We start from the raw sequence: 17,546 nt of genomic DNA, 5'->3' as shown, positions 1-17,546 counted from the left end.
CATTCACAATGCATTCCCTCCTGTTTAAATACACTTAAGAGTGCAGGTGCACGTGGTGATAAGAAACCCGGCTCAGCTATCGCAAGTCGGGACCACACGGATGACTGTCCCTGGTTCTCTGTATGCTAACGCGCGTGCACATGCCCACGTGGGCGCGTCTCACTCGCGCGCTCCAAGCATTTACGCCAACGCAGGCGCGCGTCAGGAGGCGCGCGCTCGACTCCGCGTCAGGAAGCGGGGGCGGTGGGAGGGGTAGAACGCGTAGGTCCCGCTCACGACTCCGCAGCTGCTGCAGTCGCCGCAGCATCGGGACCAGTCGCACAGTCCAGGCAGCTGTCTTTTTCGCCTTTTCCGCGCGGGTGTTCGAGCAGCGCCCAATACGCTTCAGCACCTCGGACAGCACCCGCCGCGCTCGCCCTGGGCTCCTGAAGAATCCGCGGGTGCTTGACCGCGCGGGGGCCCGGGGGTCCGTACATCGCGAGGTGGTCGCGCTCGCGCAACCCAGAACCAGGCCCGCTGTGCCCGAGGCTCATGAGCACCATGCACCTGCTGACATTCGCCCTGCTTTTCTCCTGCTCCTTCGCCCGCGCTGCCTGCGACCCCAAGATTGTCAACATCGGCGCGGTGCTGAGCACGCGCAAGCACGAGCAGATGTTCCGCGAGGCAGTAAACCAGGCCAATAAGCGACACGGCTCTTGGAAGATACAGCTCAACGCCACTTCTGTCACCCACAAGCCCAACGCCATACAGATGGCCCTGTCAGTGTGTGAGGACCTCATCTCTAGCCAGGTGACCACTACTTCCTCTCTCCCCTGCTCCTCCACCATCCTCCACTGCCCCAGTTTCATTCGATCCTTCCCTGGTCCTTCTCAGTCTCCTTACCAGACCACCCCAAGCCAACTGGTCCCTGGAAAGGCCTGGGACAAATGTCTGTGTCTGCTGGTTCCCCCTGGACTGGTCCTCAGAGGACCATGTGTGCTGTCATGTGACTATCATTGGTGATCTGTTCCATCTAGTCAGTGTGGTTCTAGACATTTTGAGCACAAGATGGAGGAGCACTTCAGGGAACTGGCTGGATGAGGCCTGGGGCTATCTTTGTTTCTTTCCTTACCTCTCTTCCCTTCCCCCATTCATGGGTCTGCATAGGATGGTCCAGGTGCCAGAGCAAACAGGCTCTGCAGGGGTTGGAGTGAGGACTGCGCATGCCAGAGACACCAAGGCACAGAGTGGGAGCTGAGTGCAGTGTGCTGCAGGGGAGGACATGTTGCTGGTGAAGCTGTCCTCCCCTAGCTGAACTGGCTGCTGAATTCCAATGAAGCCATGAGAGTCACTGCAATGCACCATCTTATGTAAAATGAGGACAGGAACAGAGACTGTGCCAAGTCTATTAATACTTGCTTTTCAAAGGACATCTACATCCATGAACATATCTGCTCACACACATGTTCATGCACATGGCACTAGCACACACTACGTCTCAAAATAACACAGTCAACTGCACATGCTCACTCACACACATCTGTATATCCATGGACACCCTGCTTGATATGGTCAGTGCACATAGCAACACTGCTTCCATCATGAGAGTCCTATATCAAGATAGACACACTGGTGTGTATAGTGCAAACATGCTCCAGCCCTTGCTCAAGAATACCTACATACCTTCATACACATGCATACCTACATACAATGTGACCTAAAGTGTGCAGGCTGGGGATCATGGTGAGGGCAGTGAGAAGCAGTCCTCACATTGCAGAGTGTAGAGGCCATGCCAGAGTTTTGTGTCCCCATTCCCACCCTGCCTCACTTTACAAGCGGTGAGCCCTGGTCAGAAGAGAGGATCTACCAACTGCATGTGCCTCTGTGTGTGTGTGTGTGTGTGTGGTGTGGTGTATGTGTGTGGTATGTGTGGTGTGTATGTGTGTGTGGCATGTTGTGTGTGTGTGTGTGTTGTAGTGTGTGTTGTGTGGTGTCTTGTGTGTGTGGTGTGTGTGTGTTTGTGTGGTGTGTGTGTGTGTGTGTCATGGTGCGTGTGTGTTTGTGTGGTGTGGTGTGTGTGTGGTGTGTATGTGTGTGGCATGGTGCATGTGAGTTGTGTGTGTGTTTGTATGTTGTGTTGTGTTGTGCGTGTGTGGTGTGTATGTGTGTGGCATGGTGCATGTGTGTTGTGTGTGTATATGTGTGTTTGTGTTTGTGTGTTGTGTTGTGTGTGTGTTGTGTTGTGTATGTGTGTGGCATGGTGCATGTGTGTTGTGTGTATATATGTGTGTTGTGTGTGTGTTGTTTGTGTGGTGTGGTGTGTGTGGGGTGTGTGTGTGTGGTCTACATCCCTAGATCTTGCTCAGTGCTGCCCCTTCTCTACAATAGGTGGCTTATTCTCTTGTGTCTTAGATGTGTGGGACTTTGAGCACAAATGGCATCACCTGGGCCCCTGGCGGGCGGCTCCAGCTCTGGCTACTTGGGATCTCAAATCCTAATACAGTGTTCCTCCTACGCCACAGAGCTGACTCTGTCTCCTGTATCCACAGGTCTACGCTATCCTAGTTAGTCACCCGCCTACTCCCAACGACCACTTCACTCCCACCCCTGTCTCCTACACAGCTGGCTTCTACAGAATCCCCGTCCTGGGGCTGACTACCCGAATGTCCATCTACTCTGACAAGGTAAGCCGTCAGAACCAATTATCTTCCTCTCCCTGTGGTCAGCTCCAGGCAGCACATAAGTCACACACTCACTCATAACCACACAGACATACCTCACACTAGGTCTCACAGGTACAGGTATAGAAGTTATCCATTCTCAATTGCACTAATATTCAGGCCTGTGAGAAGTTAGTCACATACATGTTTATATGTGTTCACACTCGGTCACCACACATTAGCATTCACACTCAAATCCCAGTGCTCATGCTCTCATGCTCTCACACAGCCGCACACACTCTTTCATGCAACACCAGCATCCTCACAGATACTCATACAGTCGCATGCACTCAGGATGGTTCCTAATGACAGGCAAAAAGAAACAGTAACACCCCCTTTGGGGAGAAGAGGGCTTCGTGGGCTAAACAAGGGGTGACAGGGAACTTCCTAGGACAAGTAGGTTTTGTATGCAGCAGCAAAAGAGTTGGAGAGAAGTTTCTAAGAGCAGCAGGTGCCTGGATGGAGACGTACTCAGGTAGACAGGGATGCTGTGGACCCCAGTCTTGCCAACTGAAGTGCACATAGGAGATGGAACACAGGGTAGACAGAACACAGGGTAGCTTGTGGCAGGAGACTGCATGTCTCAGGGACTAAAGGATCTCAGATCAGCATTCTGGAGAGCTCTTGTGGCCTAAAGGCTGGGCTAGCCTCCATTCAGTTGGGTCCAAATGCTGAAGAATAGCTACTGAGTTATAGGAAACCACGACCCAGAGACACAGAAAACTTGCTCTAGATTATATGAGTTTTAATTTTCCATGATGTTGTAAAACTCTATCAACTGGGATGCAATCCAGCTACCCTTTTGTGGTATGCGTTTTGGGGTCCAGCTGTGGTTCCAAGTCCTCTGCTTCCTCCCTCTCAGGGTGTCCAGATGTTGCTTCACACTGGGCTGAAAGGATAACATGGAACCCCAAAGGAAAGGAGTTCTGCAGGATCCCAGTCTGACTGGGAGTGAATGGGGGGCGTTGAGAGGGTGTGGGAGTGGGGGGAGAGAGAAGGCTTTTCTGTGGATCTTAGTGTTACAGCTCTTTTAGGAGAGGGACTTCTCCCACGATCGTCAATGAAACAGCTCTCTAAGATGATCTTAGCTTGTGTATAAAGCCCACCTTTATTCAGGATGGGCTTGCATGCATACACTTTATTTGGGGTGAACAGAATGAGAATATCCAGGGTGGGTGTAGATCATTGGATGAAGGCTAAGGTACTGAGATACCTCATCAGCTTGGGAAGGCACTCCAGGGATCTCAGAACATTTCTACCTAATCTTTGTCAGGTAAGTGGTAGGGTCCTGTGTCCCCTGAGTAGAGAAGAGGAAGCACTGCTAATCTAGCAATGTCAGACTTCGACCTCTAGCATCAGGGTCTCTGGATACCCAGTGGACTAATAAACACCATAGTCTTCTCCCTGTAACCTGTAGACTTGGACAGCCTATAGCTATCCGGGAGCCACAAGGAGACAACCAGCCAGTGCCTGGGATCAGCCAGAGGGCTGTGGGCTGCACGGGAGGTCTCCAGATATCCCCAGGCCCTCCAGAGTTGAGTCTTCCTGTCCAGAGCCCACAGTTCTTGAAAAATCTGTCTTAAGGAAGGGAGTCTGGCCATTCAGACCCAAGCATGTGGTGGGTTTGCCATTTGGTGACAAAAGGGACTCAGAGAGGGCTGGAGAGATGGCTCAGAGGATAAGAGCACTGACTACTCTTCCAAAGATCCTGAGTTCAATTCCCAGCAACTACATGATGGCTCACAACCATCTCTAATGGAATCTGATGCCCTCTTCTGGTGTGTCTGAAGACAGCTACAGTGTACGAATGTATATTAAATAACTATTTTTTTTAAGGGCCTCAGAGGGAGGACTTGTAGGAGGGCCTGTCGGGAGAGGATCAGACTGAGGTCAAGAGCCTCACATACCTAGGCACCTAAGCCACTCTTTGTATGCCAATGAGGAACATGCTCTCAACCTATGCCTCTTGGCCATTTGTCCTCTGGAACACTTTTGCCCTCATGTATAAAAGCAAGTATCGACCATAAGAGGTGAAGTAGCCAGGACAAACAAGAAACCAGGAGGAGGTCCCATAACACAGCTGGACCACAGGCCAACCCACTGGGCCTGTGAAGGGCCAGAGGTGGGGCCAAAGATCACAGGTACACTCCAGCCCCTGATGACTCCAACTCAAAGTCAGCCCTCTGCCCATCACACTGCAGGCCAGAAAGAGCGAGTCACAGCACCAAAGTTAATGCAAGCTGCCTGCAGCCAGCTGCAGAGGCAGTGAACATTCTATCTCTCCAAAGCACTGCCCCAGACCACCAAGAGGGAACTGGTAAAAAAAAAAAAAAAACCTAGAAGCATCAGAGAACCAAGAACAGTGTAAGTCATGAGCACACAGAAGGAGCCAAGCTCACTCAGACAGACATAGACAGGTCCTGGCAGCTAGGGTCATTTGAGCAGCAAGGCACTAGTAAGCCACAGCCTCTGGCTCAAGGGAAGAAAGGCAACCCAAGTTTGACCCCAAGACAGAAAACTTACAGATAAACGTAGTTGTTATTTTCTTTTTTTTAATTTATTTATTATTATAAGTAATACATTGTTGCTGTCTTCGGACACACCAGAAAAAGGCATCAGATCTTATTACAGATGGCTGTGAGCCACCATGTGGTTGCTGGGATTTGAACTCAGAACCTTCGGAAGAGAAGTCAGTGCTTTTACCCACTGAGCCATCTCTCCAGCCCCAGTTGTAATTTTCTTACCAGCTCCTTGGATGGAACCCAGAGCCTTGTTTGCACTAGGCAAATGCTGTACTACTGAGCTATACCCCCAGCCCAAAATACAGTTATTGAAACTGGGGAGAGCACCATGTGAGATCTGTTGAGGTCTTGGGGAATGGGGGAAGCTTCTATGTCAACCTTTCTAAGGGAGTGCTGTTGGGAAGGTGGCAACCACCCTAAGAACTGAGACTTCACTCACCTTAGGGTGCTACTGAAAATGCCAACTATCTACTCTCACAGGAAATGCTCCAGGGAAGGAGGAAGGGCAGGTGGGAGGAAGTGACCCCATCAGTGGGAGAGGGGAAAGCAGACTTAGCCTGGTCCTGCCTCAGCCTCTCGGTCGCACCCACAGAGCATCCACCTGAGCTTCCTTCGCACCGTACCACCCTACTCCCACCAGTCCAGCGTCTGGTTTGAGATGATGCGCGTCTACAACTGGAACCATATCATCCTGCTGGTCAGCGATGACCACGAGGGCCGGGCAGCGCAGAAGCGCCTGGAGACGTTGCTGGAGGAGCGTGAGTCCAAGGTGAGGCCCTAGCCCTGAAGAGGTCCTTGTCCAGCAGGAGCAGGCGGGCCATGCCATGTCTGTGGCTCCTTGTGAACACTCTCTTTCCATCCTGCATGCTCAGCACCACTGCGTCTGGCGGCGCCCGCCCCGGCCTGTCCTCGGCTCATTTCACTTGCTTTTGCCATTAGTCGAAATCTCCTTCGTGTCAGTCCCTGCTGCGCGAGGGCTGGACCACCTGGAGCTCTGCAAACACCCCTGTCCCGCCCCCCACCAGCCTCAGGCCTCCCTGGCCCCAGCTTAGACTCAGCTCAGGACCTTCCCAGCCCCTCTCTGCCAGATGCCAAGTCCCATCTACCTTTCAGGAACACCGTCTACAGTCTCCTCCTCAGAGCACTGGATACAATCCATGCCCTCACAGAAACCACATCTTCTAAAAGCCTCATGTCTCATGGCTGCCCATGGCCCTAATTGAAGCCCCACTCATCTGCAGCCCCATCTCCACCTCGGCTACTCAGGCTCACACTGTGTCCCTACCTCCCTCCCACCTCAGGGCTTAGCTCTGCATCCCTCAAGGGACTATGTAGACACCGATCTCAGGATACACATACACTTCCATCTCAGCCTGGTCCCCAGTGTGTGGAACTGCCAGAGACCAGAGCTAGGATTTGAGGTAGAGGGGGTCAAAGTGACCCCTATGCCCTTCCTTGCCAACACCCATGTCGGCCTAATAAGGACCTGGCCCAGGACCCCCCTCAGTTCCAGGACACAGAGCACCAAGAAGCAGCTGGTTGGTGCTTTTCAGGTAGCAGAGAGGAGGAGGCTCAGGCTGGGGAGGGGCCCCAAAAGACAGATGGGGGAGGGGATGGGAGGGAGCATGTTTTGCCTGCAAAATCATAGCTGGCCTCATCATACTTAGCACCAACCATTGTCCCCACACCCAAGGTGCCATAGGCCTCTGGGGGGGGGAGGGAGTAGAGGGCATGGGTCGGGGTGGGAGTTGAGGATAGAGACAGGCCCAGGGTGAATCTTTTAGGGTGATCCATTGAGTCTGGGAAGGAGGACTGGTTATTAGCACCAAGGGCTCCGCCTCTCTGCAGATAGTTCCACTCTCAGCATCTGGCAGGTTCCTTCATACTTCTGCTGTGTCCGTCAAAGCCACACATACTATCAACCTACCCACATGTTCATCAGCCTGACCCCTGCACAATCAGCCACCTGCTCACAGACCCACAAGCACGCACGCACACATGCACGCACACACAGAGTTATTCAGTTCTTGGATATTTTAGTGGCACACCACACCTTTTGGAAAGACAGACCTCAGTCATCTCCGTGCATTTCTGAGCTGCACAAGAGGATCATATACAAGTGCTTCCTCTGTGACCCAGCTCACCCTCACTTGTAACCACAAGCTTAAACACATATTCACGTACACGTGCACACACACATGCTTAGACTATACTGCCTGCCCTTGCATCACTGACTGTCATAGATTTACCTTCTGTGGCAGGAGCATATCACCTCTGTAGGCATACAGATACACAACCAGTCTCAGACATTATTGTGGGCATTTGGGTGTGAGCATTCCGGTCAGTGAGAATGAGGAGGGCGGAGAAGGGGAAGGAGTGGGAGGGTCATAGAGACAGGGCCCTGCAGGCTGCTCCTCTTTCACTAAGAACTAATGTGGGTGTGGGTGGGTACTGCTGGGGCCACACAGCAGGTGCATGACAGGGGTGGGGGTGGCTTGCGGGAACCTCAAGGGTGGTGTGGACAGGGCTGCCCTCTCTTCTGAAAAAGACTTTCCAAGAGTATAGCTCCAAGGCAGGGAGCCTCTGTGGCCCTTGCCCCTGTGTCCCCTCCCCCCTCAGCTCCACCCCCGTCCTTAGCCCCACCCCGGGTCTCGGTGTTTGCGAGCTCCAGGTACGTGCCCGTCTGCAGACGTGCCGAGGAGGTGGTGTGATTGCTTTAGCGCCGTCATTTTCAACCGTTTATAATCTTCTTCTGTGTCTGCATATTTTCTCTGTGCACATTATTCATCAGAGTAAAAAAAGGAACTATGAAAACCTCGACCAACTGTCCTATGACAACAAGCGCGGACCCAAGGTATATATGCATGGACGTGCACGCCACCCACCGACTAGCGAGCCCCGGCCTGCGGTGCCTCAGCCACTGGGTGCTTTCTGGCCCCACCGCGCCGAGCCGAGCCGCAGGCCTGAGCAGTGAGGAGAGACAGGTGGTGAGGCAGGCAGCAGGCAGGCAGGAGAGGGCAGGGGTGGGCGGTGTGGGTGCCCATGGCCCACCCGCCGTGACCCTGGCCCGCATCCTCAAGACAAGCACGGTCACAGGAGGCGCTGCTCTGGGAAGTGCATGAATCTCCAGGTCCGCCAGGGTTTCCTAGCGGAACCCAGGGAGGGAGCCTGCCCACCTGGTCACTTCAGAGTCTGGGCTGCTCCTATAGGAGCAAGAGGAATCCGGTCTGAGCTGAGATCTCCCAAGGTTTTGGAAAAGTCAGCCCCATCTCTGTTCCTAGTTGCCTTCCAAAACTTTTCTATTTCCTGTTCGCTGCACGTCTCTTTCTAAGTCTCCGTCCATTTCAGCTTGCATGCTCAGAGCAAAAATTAAATTAAATTAAATTAAATTAAATTAAAAAAATTTTAAAAAAGGAACAAAAAACAAAAAACCGAGGACAGGAGTAAGACGGAAACAGACCTCGAGAAAGCAGACTGAGAGAAGAGCAGAGCTTGAGTGAGCACAGGACATCCAGCAAGTTGAAGAAGAGACAGGCAGCAAGGACAGGCCACACAGAGTGAGGAGAGTGAGGAGGCAGGCGCACAGTGCAGGTGGCAAGGACAGGCCACCTGCTCTAGCTAAGCTGCCTCGGGGTTTCTAGCAGCTTTGGCCCAACTCTTGCCACTGAGGCACAATGTTCCCTTTCCCAACTACTTGCTAACGCTCCTGCTCATACCACAGGCAGAGAAGGTGCTGCAGTTTGACCCAGGAACCAAGAATGTGACGGCTCTGCTGATGGAAGCCCGGGACCTGGAAGCCCGGGTCATCATCCTTTCTGCAAGGTGAGTAGGCTGGCTTCCTCGTCTCATCCTTGGGATTCTGCCTGGGAGCCAAGGCCGCCATCTGGTCTAGGTTCGGGGCGCTATTGGGCAAAACAAGTTTCAATTCAAAAAACAAAAACAAAACAAAACTTCACTTGGGAATGGCGAGATGGCTCCTTGGGGAGAGCACTGGCTGATAATTAGGGCTGACTTTCCAGCACTCACATATCGGGAACTGTCTGTAGCTTCGCTTCCAGGGAATCTGGCACCCTCCCATAGACATACTCACAGGCAAAACACCAATGATGGAAAATAAAAATCTTTTAAAATATAAAGATTGGGTTGGAGAGATGGCTCAGTGGTTAAGAGCACTGACTGCTCTTCCAGAGGTCCTGAGTTCAATTCCCAGCAACCACATGGTGGCTCACAACCATCTGTAATGGGATCTGACAGATGCCCTCTTCTGGTGAGTCTAAAGACACCTACAGAGTCCTCATATATGTGAAATAAATAAATAAATAGTTCTTTAAAAAAATAATAAGGGCTGGAGAGATGGCTCAGTGGTTAAGAGCACTGACTGCTCTTCCAGAGGACCTGAGTTCAATTCCCAGCAACCACATGGTGGCTCACAACCATCTGTAATGGGATCCGATGCCCTCTCTTCTGATGTGTCTATCTGATGACAGCTACAGTGTACTCATATACATAAATAAACATAAAGAAAAAGATGGATACAGGAAGGACCACAATGAACCTGGGGTCACTATGTAATTACTTAGGAACTTCTTTAAAAAATAATAATAATAAGATCTTTACCAAGGAGAGCTGTACCCTGTCCCACATTTTTCTTTCTCACCTGGAACCTAGCCAACTCCCCATCCTCTGTTCATTCCTAGATTCTCCCCCTTTTACTGTACAGTATAACCATTTGCCATTTGCCCTAAACTCAGCTTTGGGGGTTGGAGCTACAGTGCTAAAAAGACCATAGACTGGGAGACATAGCTATATAAATATTCTAAGGACTGAGGACAGAGAAGGAGCTCCACAAAAGTCACATGCAGGTGAACAGTTGAGCCAAAACCACTAATGAGAACTCATGAAAAACAAGCTGGTCCTGGACAGGGCCTGCCTCCCAACCCACTTCAATATTGTGAAAGTGTAGACAGTAAAATCTCCCTATTCGCAAACAACTAGGATTTCTGGTAAAGGGGAAGACTAGAGCCTAAGACCCATGGAAAGGAAAAATGGGAGCATAGCATGGCAGTCCTAGGGCCAGCAGAGAGGTCTAGGTGGGTCCAGTCCATAGTCTGCCCAGCTCTGATGTGCTCCAATAGGAAAAACAGCTATGTCATCCAGCTTTGGGAAAATACCCCAAAACCTGCTGTCCTGCTGTCAGGAAAGGTACAACGGTGTTCAGGTTCAGGATAGATACCTATTTGCAGATTTAATCAACAGACTGTTTCTCTATACATAACCAGATGTACACTGCCCATTGTTCACAGATTGCTGGGTAGGGCAGCCAGGACCCAGTATGGAAAGCAGACCATGTCTTCACTCAGATGGCAGAGCTGGAATTAGCTGCCCCACTCTGAGGATGATAGTGGTCAGATGTGGTGTTGAATAATATCCTCAACTTCATCACCTCCCCCCAGGAGAGTCAGGAAGCAGGTGCCAATTGTCCCATTACCAGTACACGCACGCTGTGGCAGGCACGCAGTAACGCACAGCCACGCTGCAGAATCATGGACCACTTGTCTTTGCTATTCCTCTTATTCGGTGCTTCTTAACCTGCCTAATGTCAAGACCCTTTAATACAGTTCCTTGTGTTGTAATGATCTCCACTGGAAAATTAGTTCATTGCTACCTCATAACTGTAATTTTGCTACTGTTATATAAACTGTAATATAAATATCTGATATGCAGGGTATCTGATATGCGACCCTGAGAGGGGTATTAACCCACAGGTTGAGAACCACTGATTCTAACTGCATACTTCGAGTGAGAATGGTCCAGGGCTCCTAGAGAATGGATTAGAATGTGTCCAGATGAACTACGGATGCTGCTGGGTTGCTCAGAGCACCTACGTTGCATTAACAATGCCCTAGGTCCAATCTTCAGCACCACATAGAACCAGGTATGATGGTGCATACCTGTAATCTCAGCCCTCCAGAGGCAGAAGGGTCAAGAGTTTAAGATCATTCTCAACTACCTGGCAAGTTCAAGGCCAGCTTTGTCCACATGAGACCCAATCAGAGGAAGGGAGAGAGGGAGGGAAGGAGTGAGGGAGGGAGAAATATGTCCAGAAAAGAGAGCAGGGCTGAGAAGGCTCTTGGAAAGCAAGCTCAGCCCTGGTTGACCAAGGAAAGCCGTGCTCAGGAAAAGCCCCCACCACGCCCCCCATTTCTGATTGTTTATACTTCTATTAGAGGGCTCGAGGGTGATTTGTTCAGTTTGGAAAAGACTGTTTGGGATGGTGGGCAGATGAGTAAATAAAGCAATCCGGCCAGAAGACTTTCCTGAGCCATCCTCTTAAAACCTACCTACTCTCTGTTAGGCCCTTCTGTAAGGGGCAAAGCCAAGCACAACTGCTTGACTTCCGTCTTACAATGAGGGCGAATAAGACACAAGGCAGAGGACAACCATTCACAGAACCCCACCACACCCAGGCACCAGCAGAAGAGTGGACACCTGCCACTTTCTGGCTAGCAATTCCCAGTACTAACCACTACAGCTGAAAGGAGTCTCCCCTTTCTTGGGACATAGGGCAAGAAGGGCCTCCTCCATGTTGACCCAAGGAAGGGTTAAAGACAGGCTTGCCAAACATGGCTCTATCAAAGAAGTCATCGGAAGAAGGGTCATGGTGGCTAGAGATACTAACATGAATTTGAGCTGCTTGGACACCACCCACAGCACAAACATGCACACACCAGCATGCACCAAATTCCTACCATTATAGCCCACATGAATATACTGTATGTTACATGTATATTGAGCAATAGCCACAAATCACACTGCTTTTTAAATCTCAAAGAGCCTGTTAAACCTCAAATGTATGCATGCCAAGAGAGTAAGGCCCCCATTGCTGAGTGCCCTAGCCCTCCCCGCACTTCAGCCTCTTCCTCACCATAGAGTTTGTTTTCCAGACTTCATTTGTCTACAGAGTGCACAAAACTCGTCTGCAAAGCTTTTATCTTTATTTTCCTCACCCTGTCTTCACTCGAGTCACTATCTCTGTAAAATGGCCCGATGAGGTTTGATGGATTGATAAGACCTTTTGTCTATAACCATTTCATTGATCACAGTCATTCCACCAAGTGACATTGTATAGGTCTGAGTTGTGTTGGGAAGATGGGGTTCTCTGTCAGATATGTGGGTATAGCTGATGTCAGATATGTTCCTGGGTATATGTCAGATATGTGGGTATAGCTGATGTCAGATATGTTCCTGGGTATATGTCAGATATGTGGGTATAGCTGATGTCAGATATGTTCCTGGGCATGTGTGCTGCTGGGTGATCCCTTTCATGCTCAGCGCACAGCACCTCTGTCGCATATTATTTTTGGTTCATTTGTTTGTTTTTGAGAAAGATCCCCTCTATCCCTCTATGTCCTTGAACTTGTGTAGACCAGGCTGGCCTTGAACTTGTGGAGAGTTGCCTGCCTCTACCTCCCATGTGGTGGGATTAAAGTCATATGCTACCACATTTGGTTCTGGCATATATTCTTGTTGAAGTACTACCTAGGTTAGTGTGTGTGTGTGCATGTGTGTGTGTGTATCTGTGGTGTGTGTGTGTGTTGCTTACATCACCAACAGCATAGTCATTTAGAGCATTTGTTTTGGTTAATTAATCATTCAGAAAGTTTCAAGCAGGCTTCGCAGGGAACTGGGGATTGTCTTGGTTAGGAATCAACTGGTATAAAAAGAAGCCAGTAGGGCTGGAAAGGTGGCCTTGTGCTCACAGCGGACCTGAGCTCCATTCTCAGCACCCACAGTGACTCCCTTCATAACTCCAGTTCTAGGAGATCTGACACTTTCGTCTGACTGCCACAGGCACTAGGCACATACATGCACGGAGGCATCACTAGTACACATAAAATAAATTCCCTCGAGATAACCTTTTTAACAAGAAAAAATAACCCAATACCAGGTAATCCACTTGGCTTCACCATAGCTTTCAAACATGCACTGTAGAACCAAAGTGCCAGTCATGGTTGAGCCTTGAACAGAAGAGTCTGACAAGTGCAGGGTAAGAACGGAATCCTCACTAGCTAAGGGAGACGAGTGAAACCCCAGAATCATGGCTATGACCTGACAGCTCCATTCTCAGGCAACTAGGTCCCCTCTTTCACTGTCCAGAGGAATTACTTATGAGGACACCTCACGCACTTAGGACATGTTCCTATAAAGTGAGACTTGTGTTGGTGGCCCTGGCCTTGGATGTCAAAGGCTTATACCTACCGGAGGAGCAGTCTCTCTTCTGCCCAATAGTCTCTTCAGGATGCTCAGCTTAGCAACTAGAGCACTGGGTCCTACTCAGCCCAGAGCCCCACCTTGTCGTTTCACAGCCTCGAACACAGAGGTCCACAAGGCCTATGGTTTGCCTAGAGCTTACTGGGTCGCAGGTGCTAGAGTGGACTACCCAGGCACTACCCTGCCACTTACCGCTATGTAACCTGACCTTTTAAACGTCTTCCTGTAAGGATGCTGAGACGGTTCCAGCATAGTATTTGGAGCACAGAGCACGTGCCCAACAATGAGCCATCAAGAGTTCGGGATGTCATCTTGTACCTAATTCCTGCCTCCTAAAGGCAGGAGCCCAGCAACTTAAGACTGGAAAGGCCCTGGGTCCAATCCGTTCTCCTGTACAGACCTCCTGGTCTGGCCGCAGGAAGGGTTGTGGGCATAGGCACCCAGAGCACACGAGAGGGAGAAGCTATGGTCGGGATAGGGAGACCTGGAGTCCTGGAGTCACTCGGGTCTGCCCCACAGCGAGGACGACGCTGCCACCGTATACCGCGCAGCCGCGATGCTGAACATGACTGGCTCTGGGTACGTGTGGCTCGTCGGGGAGCGCGAGATCTCTGGGAATGCCCTGCGCTACGCTCCTGACGGTGAGTGCTGGGCTGTGGGGTCGCCTGGGACTGTAGGCCAGTCCAGTCTCTAAGCTCCAGGGTCCCGCGCAGGCATCATCGGACTTCAGCTAATCAACGGCAAGAACGAGTCGGCCCACATCAGTGACGCTGTGGGCGTGGTGGCACAGGCAGTCCACGAGCTCCTAGAAAAGGAGAACATCACTGATCCACCGCGGGGTTGCGTGGGCAACACCAACATCTGGAAGACAGGACCACTGTTCAAGAGGTGGGCGGGGTTGCTCTCAGTAGGTGGGTGGAGTCATCGTTTAGCTGTGGGGCGGGGGACGGGGGGAGGGGACGGGGGGCGGGGGACGGGGGCGGGGCTCACTCTTCCAGGGGTGGTCCAGCCGGTCTTATCTAGGACAAGCTATATGGTTAGTCACCTCCATCGCAAATCCATATTCCTAGCACCACATTTCCTGTCTTTACTGTGATAATCATCCCCTTTCTCACCACTGCCCTTACCTCTTCCGCTGTCACTGAAGTTGTGGCTGCCTCCACTTCTCCACGCCTTCCTGTCCATACTGCAGATTTTATTTCACTCCCCACCATGCTTGGTGCTCCAAAAGGAAGTTCTTGCTGCAGGTGGTGCCTGGGATATTCTAGGAACACAGAAATTCAGAGTAGGCATCCAAGGACAATAGAGATTCAAGGCTGATCAAGGGAATGGCTGCAGAATTCCAGAGTCACTGTCAACAGTTTCCCGTGTGTCTGTGCAGTTACAGGATGAATACACATGCCATTGAATGCACAGAAACATGACGTATGTATGCCACAAGCACACTCATAGGGGTGACCCTATACTTCAGTTGCATGCACACAGGCTCACTGATATGCTCCACTGAGCAAACATACAGCCAGGCAAGCCACCCAGAGGCTAGAGCTAGGTACAGGCTCCATCTACTTCCCCCATTTGATGGCAAATGGGCCTGAAGTTCTCTGGGCTTCTGCTTTCCCTGTAAAACAAGGGTGGCAGCTATGACAACCACTTGTCCTAATCCAGAGATGTCTTTGACGTAGCTTCGGATGCAGTGGCTGTGTTGTCCATCTGCTGCTGGCAGGCAGGCACCATGGCCTCCAGTCTGGTTGAGGAGTTACCATCTGCTAATCTTTCCTTTCTTGAGACTAGGGCAGAGGAATGAGAGCTTGGGCCACTTGGAAGCCAGTAAGAACAGGTGTTCTTGATAAGTTTAAGCTATCCTCTCTTCCCAGGGTGCTGATGTCTTCCAAGTATGCAGATGGAGTGACTGGCCGTGTGGAATTCAATGAGGATGGGGACCGGAAGTTTGCCAACTATAGTATCATGAACCTGCAGAACCGCAAGCTGGTGCAAGTGGGCATCTACAATGGTACCCATGTAGGTGGGGGTCATGAGGGGGTGGGGGCTGGGGCCTTAGGGTCCTGGGGCCAAGACCCCTGCGTGGCCACCCTCCATCTCATACTCCCACCCCCAGGTCATCCCAAATGACAGGAAGATCATCTGGCCAGGAGGAGAGACAGAGAAGCCTCGAGGATACCAGATGTCCACCAGACTAAAGGTGGGGACCCCACACTCCCCAATATTACCATCTGTGATGTTTCATCTATTCCTTCAGGCCAGGGGGAAAGGGGATGAAGTCACAGAACACAGATAGAGGAGGTGGAGGCTGTGCCAGCACCTGGCTCTGGCGCACATGGCAGAGGAAGCAGGTGTGGAGGTGGGGGAAGGAGGAGCAGCAGTTTCTGCCCAACAGGGTCTTTGCAGTACTCTATCCTGGCCCAGCTCTAGTCCAAGGAAGAACTGGCAGAGGCAGAGGGACAGTGGGTGGATGCTTTGGGTCCCAGTGCAGAGTTTAGCTTTAAAAAGTGTCCTATTTCTCCTTGGGCACCCAGGAACCCCTTCTTAAGCTGTCTTCTTCCTGTATAGTCTCTTTTCCTCGGCCTGATTTACACTTTCCTTGGGTTCATCCATGGACCCCTCCCTCTGCCTAAGGGCTATTCTGAGAATTCCTCTTTACGATGAGCCACAGTGTTCCCAGCTCTGATACTGTAGATCACCAAAGGCAGCCTCTGCAGTGCCAAGTGCCTAGCCAACCTTCTCTTAGTGCCTTCATCAAATGTCTCAGCCCTACTAACTCTCTGAGCTAACCCCTGCAGTGGGGGCTCATTCTCCAGTGAGTACCTGCCTGCAGTTCTCACAGGACAGTGAGAGTGTCGCCTTGCAAGGCCTGTGTGATAACTGTTTGCAGTTCAGGCACCTAGTGTTGAAAAGTGTGAGAGTGCAGGGAGGTGGTGGCATGTCCCTTTAATCCCAGAGGCAGCGGCACACAGATCTCTATGGGTTTGAGGCCAGCTTGGTCTACACAGCTTATTCTAGGACAGCCAGGGCTACACAAAGAAACCCTGTCTTGAAAAGCCAAGGGGGAGGGCTGGAGAGATGGCTCAGCCCTTAGTAGCATTGGCTGCTTTTCCAGAGGTCATGAGTTCAATTCCCAGCAACCACATGGTGGCTCACAACCATCTGTAATGGGATCCAACGCCCTTTTCTTGTGTCAGCGACAGCATGTTCATATACATAAAATAAATAAGACTTAAGAAAGAAAGAAAGAAAGAAAGAAAGAAAGAAAGAAAGAAAGAAAGAAAGGAAGAAAGAAAGAAAAGGAAGAAAAGAAAAGTCTAGGGAGAGAGGGGGTCTGAAGGCTGTAGTCAAACATCGATAACCAGAAGCATCCATCACGATGCCAATGGCTGTTAGGAATGTTTCTGGCCTCACTGGTTTGTTCAATTTGATTTTATATGTATGAGTGTTTTGCCTACCTGTATATGTAGATACCATGTGCTCTCCTGGTGCCCACAGAATTCAGGATATTGGATGGCCTGTAACTGGAATGGATGGTTGTAAGCCACCGTGTGGGCGGTAAGAACAGAAACCGGGTCTTCTGTAAGACCTTCGGGTGCTCATAACTGCTCACCCACTTGTCTAACCCCATCACTAATTTTTTTTTTTTTGACAGCGCTAGCAAAAACACATAATAGAAAAATATGATCCTGCTTCCTTCTCTCTTCCTTCTCAAGACTCCCAGTGAGGGCACCTCCTCCAGTGCCTGTCACCATGCCTTGCCTCACTGTCCACTCCTGCCTGGGCTACCTACCCCTCTGTTTTTTGCATCCGATATAGACCCTCAGAAACCAACTGTGTTCCACTCTGGCATCCCCCAGACTTCTACCTGTCCCTCAACTATGAAACTGTAGACCCTAGAGAATAGGGAGGGAGAATGTCAAAGCTGAAGAGGCAGCCTTGAAAGAGAAGCATTAACTAGGCATGGTGGAGCATGCCTTTAAACCCAGCACTTTGGAAGTAGATGAACAAGAATCAGAAGTTCAAGGTCCTCCTCAGCTAAAAGCCAGCAGGG

At 50.8% G+C, this 17,546-nt stretch overlaps 1 protein-coding gene across 8 annotated transcripts in view; it reads left to right on the top strand.

The window, feature by feature from the left end:
- The first annotated feature begins 230 nt into the window (after positions 1-230).
- The window catches only part of Grin1 (glutamate receptor, ionotropic, NMDA1 (zeta 1)), a 28,011-nt gene continuing 10,695 nt past the window's right edge, over positions 231-17,546 (top strand). For 4 of the 8 annotated variants that reach the window (NM_001177656.2, NM_001372560.1, NM_001372559.1 and 1 more), the window contains exons 1-9: positions 231-789; positions 2,529-2,663; positions 5,814-5,990; positions 8,013-8,075; positions 8,943-9,043; positions 14,012-14,133; positions 14,206-14,380; positions 15,367-15,511; positions 15,609-15,692. In NM_001177656.2, coding sequence (NP_001171127.1) covers positions 532-789; positions 2,529-2,663; positions 5,814-5,990; positions 8,013-8,075; positions 8,943-9,043; positions 14,012-14,133; positions 14,206-14,380; positions 15,367-15,511; positions 15,609-15,692 — 1,260 coding nt within the window. In that variant the 5' untranslated portion in view covers positions 231-531. The remainder of the gene's footprint in view (positions 790-2,528; positions 2,664-5,813; positions 5,991-8,012; positions 8,076-8,942; positions 9,044-14,011; positions 14,134-14,205; positions 14,381-15,366; positions 15,512-15,608; positions 15,693-17,546) is intronic. The other 4 variants (NM_001177657.2, NM_008169.3, NM_001372562.1 and 1 more) reach the window with 1 other exon arrangement.

The sequence above is a fragment of the Mus musculus genome, chromosome 2 (assembly GCF_000001635.26).
Source record: "Mus musculus strain C57BL/6J chromosome 2, GRCm38.p6 C57BL/6J".
Taxonomy (NCBI): domain Eukaryota; kingdom Metazoa; phylum Chordata; class Mammalia; order Rodentia; family Muridae; genus Mus; species Mus musculus.
The sequence above is the reverse complement of the archived record's forward strand: the minus strand, read 5'-3'. Positions and strand labels throughout refer to the sequence as shown.